This window comes from Pinus tabuliformis, chromosome 2_1, assembly GCF_031772625.1.
Source record: "Pinus tabuliformis cultivar Carrire ecotype Pingquan chromosome 2_1, CPIR1, whole genome shotgun sequence".
Taxonomy (NCBI): domain Eukaryota; kingdom Viridiplantae; phylum Streptophyta; class Pinopsida; order Pinales; family Pinaceae; genus Pinus; species Pinus tabuliformis.
In genome coordinates, this window is record NC_142299.1 from 534,156,459 (window position 1) to 534,163,378 (window position 6,920).

At 41.4% G+C, this 6,920-nt stretch overlaps 2 protein-coding genes across 2 annotated transcripts; both read right to left on the minus strand.

Moving 5' to 3' along the window:
• Positions 1–998: 998 nt before the first annotated feature.
• On the minus strand, positions 999–1,595 carry LOC149201378 (uncharacterized). Its single transcript, XM_089401262.1, has one exon. It carries the CDS (start codon positions 1,593–1,595, stop codon positions 999–1,001), a length of 597 nt encoding a protein of 198 aa, XP_089257388.1.
• A 104-nt stretch (positions 1,596–1,699) lies between these two features.
• On the minus strand, positions 1,700–3,205 carry LOC149201379 (uncharacterized). The gene has a single exon (XM_089401263.1). The coding sequence runs from the start codon at positions 3,203–3,205 to the stop codon at positions 1,700–1,702; it is 1,506 nt and encodes a 501-aa protein (XP_089257389.1).
• Between the last annotated feature and the right edge of the window lie 3,715 nt (positions 3,206–6,920).

Genomic DNA, 6,920 nt, shown 5'->3' on the forward strand with positions numbered 1-6,920 from the left:
TTCTCCATACAACTGTTAGATGATATGACAACAACATCCCTTCCACTTTTTTGTATCATTTAAATGATTTTTAATGCAGGGCTATCAGATTATTTTAGGATTGTGATTTTGGACATCAAGGTTTAGTTTATTTCTTTATTATGGTGGCTGTAATGAATGAATTTATATTCCATTCATTTTTACTGCATGGGGATAAATGCCCTTACTACTTTTTCACTAGGTTGTTGTAAACATCGACCTATCTAAAGTGAGAAACGTGTTTCTTTATAAAAAAAGTTGTTGGTTGAATCATAAAACCCAAAACAAAGAGCAGTGGACCACGTACTTGAATACTCTTTGTTCATACAACAGAGAACAGTTCTACTAAGATATAACTAAACATGCCAGATATAAGTAAAGATATATACAATGAAAGTATTCGTTGGCTTGTAAGCATATGTACAATAAAAGCATTATGTAGAGATGTAATTGAGAATGAGCCGCTAATCATATATGCATGATGGGCCATGGCATCGGCAACACCAGTTAGTGTTTATTGTGGTGCCATGTTGTGCGAGCTGTTCCTGCAGTTGATGTCGCATCTGCCTGTGTGCATCCCTTTCATGGATGTGAATTGTAATCTTAAGTAGTTTCCTTATATTCTTTAACAACGTAATTGCTGGGCGCAAACGGTAAAGTGGGATGGATTGTTGTGGCAGGATCCTTGTCTGCATATCTTGTAATGTAAGTTCTTGTTGCTGGATTTCTTCGCAACACTCGTACAACTGTCGTAGGTAGCATGTATTCATACCTGTTGGCATCCAAAAAGGAAACACTGTAAGTGACAATGAATATGTTTGACGATTTTGTTTGAATATTCGAAATAAATTAAACGATTCCAAATGAGTATAAAATCATATGAAATTAAATGTAATAGCAAGAAATCTATGTGAAACTTCGTTATGTAGTGAGTGGTGTTTACCATGTGGGTAATTCTTGAAGGCAGGTTGTATGATTGGCTAAAGTGTATTATCCTGGATAGATTTTGATGCAAGGAATGATTCCTCTTGCTGTCTACGCTTAAGATATGGATTCTTGTGCATTTGTGCAATGCGGGAGAATGGGAATGTTGGATTGATGTGTATGTCCGCTAGTGACCGCACTCTTGAAATTGCAGTGAATGTTAGCCCTTGGCGTTCTCTGGTGCCGATGTCCACTGTTGCTTTGTCTAATGTCATTCCTTGTGACTTGTGTATCGTTAAAGCCCATGCCATTTGAAGTGGTATCTGACGGCGTGCACCCCTTGTGATGGGAGGAATGGGTGCATATGTTGGGTGTGAAATGTCCCACGGTGTTCCTTTGTATTGTTGAAAGTCAACAACCACAAAGGATGGTAATGCTGGGGGCTTTGAGTCAGTTGAATAAAATATTGAGATGACCTTCCCAAGCGCGCCATTGACAAGGCCTGCATGTACCCATAAGTTGCTGGTGAGCATAACTTTTTGTTCACTGCATAAGAGCACCTTTAGGTGCTCATCTTCTGTTGTAGTAGGAGTTTTCTGTCTTTGTTGTTCCGCAGAGCAAAGTGCTACTGGGATGTTCAATTGTTTGAGCATTTTCTTATTATGCAAGACAACTGCGTTGTTTGTTGCGAATAGGTGCATGGACTCGTCGAATGTGCATTTCTCTTCATGTGTAAGAGAGGAACTTGTTCTTGACATTAGATGTTGCCAATCTTCAAGTGTAGATATTCCATTCCTAAGATTTGCAAGTATTTGCCGGAAAGCAACCTGGGGCGAGCTAGCTCCTTGTTGACGGAAAACGGTTGAAAGTTTATGAATATGTCGAAGCTGCGCCAAAGTGCAGTGCCACGCGATGTCCCAGCATATAAAGGAATGTCTTTTACAGGTGGGAGTTGGCCTAAATCTCCGACAAGGATAATTGAGCGATTACCAAATGGTGTATTTCGATGAAGAGGGAATGCCTCTCTTAGACGATCGTCAATGCGAGAAAGCATTTTTGGACCAATGAAGCTCATTTCGTGAATGAGGATGTATTCTACATGACGGAGTTGCTCTTGCAGGTGTAGGAGCGGCTGGCCTTCGAGAGGATGCATTGTCTGGATAGGGATATGAAGGGCAGAGTGAATTGTGAGGGCATTTATGTTGAGAGCTGCAACGCCGGTTGGTGCAAGTAACAATAAAGGGTTTTTGTTGGCTGGCGAGTTTTCCACAAATGCTTGGTGAAGGCATTTAATCAAATGGGATTTTCCTGTGCCAGCTGTTCCTTGTACGATGATCTTCCGTGGGGATTTTGGCGAAGGGTTTTTGAAGTGTGAAAAAACAGCAGTGAAAGCTATGCTTTGGGTAGGGGATAATGTATGCTCATGGGGAAGGTTGGAAAATGAATGATGTTGGTTTTGAATGGCTGAGCGGTTGAATTCAATGAAATTGATGGCAGTTTCTTGCAAGGGGGGAGGGAAAGTATTTTGTGACCAATTGTGGTTGACATCGAAGTCGCGGTAGCCAATCATGTCGAGGTCATCAATTGCAATATTGTAACCTGGGTGTAGTTGAGAGAGGATTTGCCATTCATCCATCTGCATGGAATCAGGGGGGGTGTGTGGGGTAGGTTGATCTTCAGTAGGTGGGCTTTGTGGGTTTTCGGGTTCGCGATGGACATGCCATGGTGTATATGCACCCTTTTTTTGTTCCCAGTGTGCAATAATTTCTGCATCAGTTGAACCGATATCATCAGGGAGTGTTCGGAAGGGGAAATACAAGAGTAATTCACTCCAACAGAAGGTGGCATAAGAAGGATTAGTAGAGGAAGGAATGACATTGTAATGGGGCAAGACATGTACAATCATTGGGGGGAATATGTGTTTCCAGTGGTTTCTTCTCCGCTGGGCAGAATATGACCACGAGCGAGCAGCTTCAAGGAGGGGCAGTGCTTCTAGTGAGGCAGGCCTGTTCATATACGCAACGATAAAGTTTGGTGTCGAACCAGGATTTTCAGTATCTTGCGAAACACGTTTGAAAACAGCCCTGTTGACATTCAAAGAACGGAATGTACGGCTGCAAAGAGAGAGAGGTAGCTTTTGTAACATATGGCATATTTCTTGTGCACCAATGTCTCTATCTGCAATGGTTTCTGTAAGGAGTTTACGGATGACACCACTAGTAGGTGCTTCTGGAAGGGCACTTTGTGATAGTCGCGATAGCATTTGACGGTAGCTCTCAGATCTTGTCTCCGCTTTTGTTGCATATTTTGAAATATATTTCAATACAGCATGGCGAGAAAGGACTGGTTGGCAATCAACATTTGCTCTCCAAATAGAGAGTAGATCGGCGTTGTGAATATTCAATCTTTCATCATTGCGAGCAGGGACATAGGTTTTATGACCCTTATCATCAATGAAAAGTGAAGAAGTGGACTTCAATTCCCACGGTACTCCATATCGGCAGCTAAGCACATTGTCTTTCTTACGAAGACAGAAGATTCATGACACTTTGTATGACGTTGAACGCAGTTGACAAGCTCTGTGTAGTCTTCAAATTGATTGGATGCGAATATTGCTGCTGTGTCAAGGAGACACGGGTTATGAATTGTTGACTGGTGAAGCGGAATAGTTCGGTGTTCTGCCTGACGTGGATTCCAAGCAGTTACGTAGTGGTCGAAATATTTCTGTGCATTAGCAACTTCTAATGCATTGTCCCAATCAAGTGTGTCCATGTCTGGTGCATTTTGTAGCCAAAGGAAGCCATGAATGTGTGCGGATCCTCTATGTTGCCATTCGTATCTGAATATAACATGAAGGGTACATTCAGTTAATACATGTATATGCAATGTATAAAATTAATGTAGAGGGATATGGATATTAAATAATACCTGCACCAGTGGTCGGTTGCATGGAGGCCTTTTTGAAGGATTTCTTCAAGGAAAATTGTAAATCTACAATGCATATATTGGGCTGTTAGATGTGGGTTTTTAATTATGTTTTGGATTTTCCATTGGAAGGGGTTGACTGAAGTGGAAGGAACACTTGTGGGCATGATCGTGTGCAAGTCATGCCATTTAGTATCAGCTGCACTGAGAGTGAAGAAGAATGTTGGGCTTCCTATTTGCGTGATCATGTCAGTCAGCTCAGATCGGCGTTTGTTCCAGAAAGACCGTGTTCCTCGTAGAGCTGACCCAAACCTCATTATTTGCTCTGGCAATCTTGAATCCGGAGAGTCATGAAGACACTGGCGTAGGTCTGATACCGTTGTTGGCAAGTTGTTCTCAATGTACTTCTTCACGAAGACACTGGCTGTTGCTTGGCTACGGTGGCGCATTAGAATGTTATAAAGATAGTAGCGGAATCTTGGGTGTTGGCCAAAGCGGTTATCATGGTAGTGAAGCAAGTGCAAAGCATATTCATGCATTTCAACTTTTGTAAGTCTTGGTTGCATGATCATTGCAATGCCTGTAGGGAAGAGTGTGGGGAATGCCATGGCAAGGAGGTCGATGGTGTTGTATTCATTTATAGCGGTTGGAGATATTGGAGGCCAATCGATAGAGCTTGTTGAACTTGAATGGGTCGAGTGCAAATAGTTACAAATGTGGTCACGCTCAGTACATGAATTTGGGAGGACTGGAACGAAAGAAGAGGGTTGGATTTCTAATGGAGGTAGCATGACATCATCAGGATTATAAGTGGAATCAGTAGTGGTTTGATGGGGTTCAAAAGAGGAGGTGGTTACACTGTGGAGAAGAGAAGAAATGTCTGTAGGGAGATCTGGCAGCGTAGAAATTGTAGATGAATTCAATTGAACATCACGGTAGTAAGGGTCATATTTTATTTTGTATTCAAGGGCTGCAAGGACACGTGATTTGCAAACGTAGAATTCGTAAGCCTTTTCAGATGGATTTTGCCTTTTCACAATGAGGATGTCTAAGTCAGAGAGCATCCGGGGTAAGTATTTGGCAATACTGGTGATATCTTGAGGGAAGCTAATTGTATGGCCACTATATTTATATTGACCACCACGGGAATGAGTGACTTGTAGAATGGGGTTGACACGTGCGATGAGCATTTCTTCAACTTGGGTTAATTGGTGAAGGACACAGGGTTGTTCTCCAGGGTCCATGTTGTTTAGTTCAGAAAAACGATTGGTAGATTTAGATGATGCACAACGAAAACAAGAGAGTCTATTGTGGAAGAGCTTTGTTTTCATTCCTGGGTATGCTTCCTTGCATGTTGTGCAAACATGCAAGGTAGAAAGTCCATCAATCCTTTCTCGAAAGCGACGGTGTTCTTCGTTAAGGGGAGGGTTATATTGGATATGATGAACGTGTGCTGGGTTGGTTTGTATAGGTGGGAGAGCATTTGAGGTGGGAAGGGATGTAGAGGAAGTAGTAGGGTTGTTGTGCTGTTCATAAAGTAGTCGACGTCGTGCATTTATTCGATCCTTTTGTTGTGCATAAAGAATACGCCGCCGCTTGTTTTTGGCCGCAAGTTGATTGTTTGGTGGCATATCTAAACAAGTACAAGTAATAGTTGTTAGTTTTCGTAAACAAGTAGTGCATGTTTGGTATCTCATTTTATTGGGTGCACATCCATTGTGAAATTGGAACATTATATTTTGAACATAGATTTAAATTTTTTTTAGTTCAACATCGGTGAAGATAGGTAGATTAGGTAGAAGGGAAAACATGCAATTAGGAATGCTATGAAATCATATGTTATTTCAGTATCTATCATTGAGAGGAGAGAAACAAGATTCAAAATATTTCGTTCCCTTTTCTTCAAAAAAATTTTGTTTGACATGTTTGAGCGATAAAATGAATAGCTTAGCAAGCAAGGGATCAATGTGTAGCATGTAGACAACGAACGAGAAACATATGTAGTGACTCTTTACAAATGTTGATATTTATATTACGTAAAATGTAAATGGCAAACATACATATGTTGGAATGACTGGAAGAGAGTATTTGCAATGAAAACTACAGGTTTCATCATAATAACATGGGTGTGTAATTTACAAAGATGAGACAATTAGTTGTGTGGAAATGTTTGTTTATGTACAAACAGGCGTGGTAGATGAAGCCCTAAGAAAAAGTTCACAGGCGGCGAACAATAGGTCGTTTTGAAGCGGACAGTGCTTGAATGTCAGTGAGCGCTTCCTTGCATGCAGAGGCATATTGAATTTCCTCTTAATTGATCAGTATTGGTTGCAAGCGTTGAACACCGTTGAAGTAATCTGTTTTAATGGAAAGTGTTAGCTGGAAGTGGTGCCCTGAAATCCGGCCACAAATTTCCTGTAGATCAGTTGGTTCGATAGAAAGTAGGAACAGGTCTTTAGCTGTGATGCCCATGAGCTCGTTCCCTGCATCATTGAAAATTGTGACGTTCTGTAGATTCCCGGCGTGGTCATGTAGCTCAATTTTGAGTTTGTAACGGTAGTTTGTACAATGCCAAAGATTGTTAGAATTCTCCACAACCTTCTTCATGCATTGTTTTCCATTGAAATCTAGTGGACATGCTAGAAAGTAGAAGTCATCCATATGAAGAGCAGTAATTGTTGCTCGAACTGAAACCCAGATTGCTTTATCAGAGGGCTGCATGCCAGCAATTTCATGAAACGTCTTTCGTGGCAGGGCACGTTTCGAAGCAACACCATAGTTTCTACTCAAAGATGGAGAAGAAGAGCTATAGCCGGTTTCACGGAACCATGCATGTAGTTGCTGAGTTTCTTCAACCTGTGGATTTATTGTGAGAGTGCTCGTTGGTATCGTCCCTATTGTGGTGCCATTAAATTCAGACATGCGGCCTCCTTTGATTGCAAGAATTGGTGGGTTGTCGAAAGAGTAGAATTCAGAAAGATGTTGTCCGATATAGTCACAGTGGTCTCCCCATAATGTTACATCAATGCTAAAACCCGACCTGTCCTTTAGTA

What these genes read in the sequence shown, in the direction of transcription:
- LOC149201378 (XM_089401262.1), bottom strand. Translation starts at nt 1,595, where the DNA reads ATGCTCAAACAATTGAACATCCCAGTAGCACTTTGCTCTGCGGAACAA.
- LOC149201379 (XM_089401263.1), bottom strand. Translation starts at nt 3,205, where the DNA reads ATGCTATCGCGACTATCACAAAGTGCCCTTCCAGAAGCACCTACTAGT.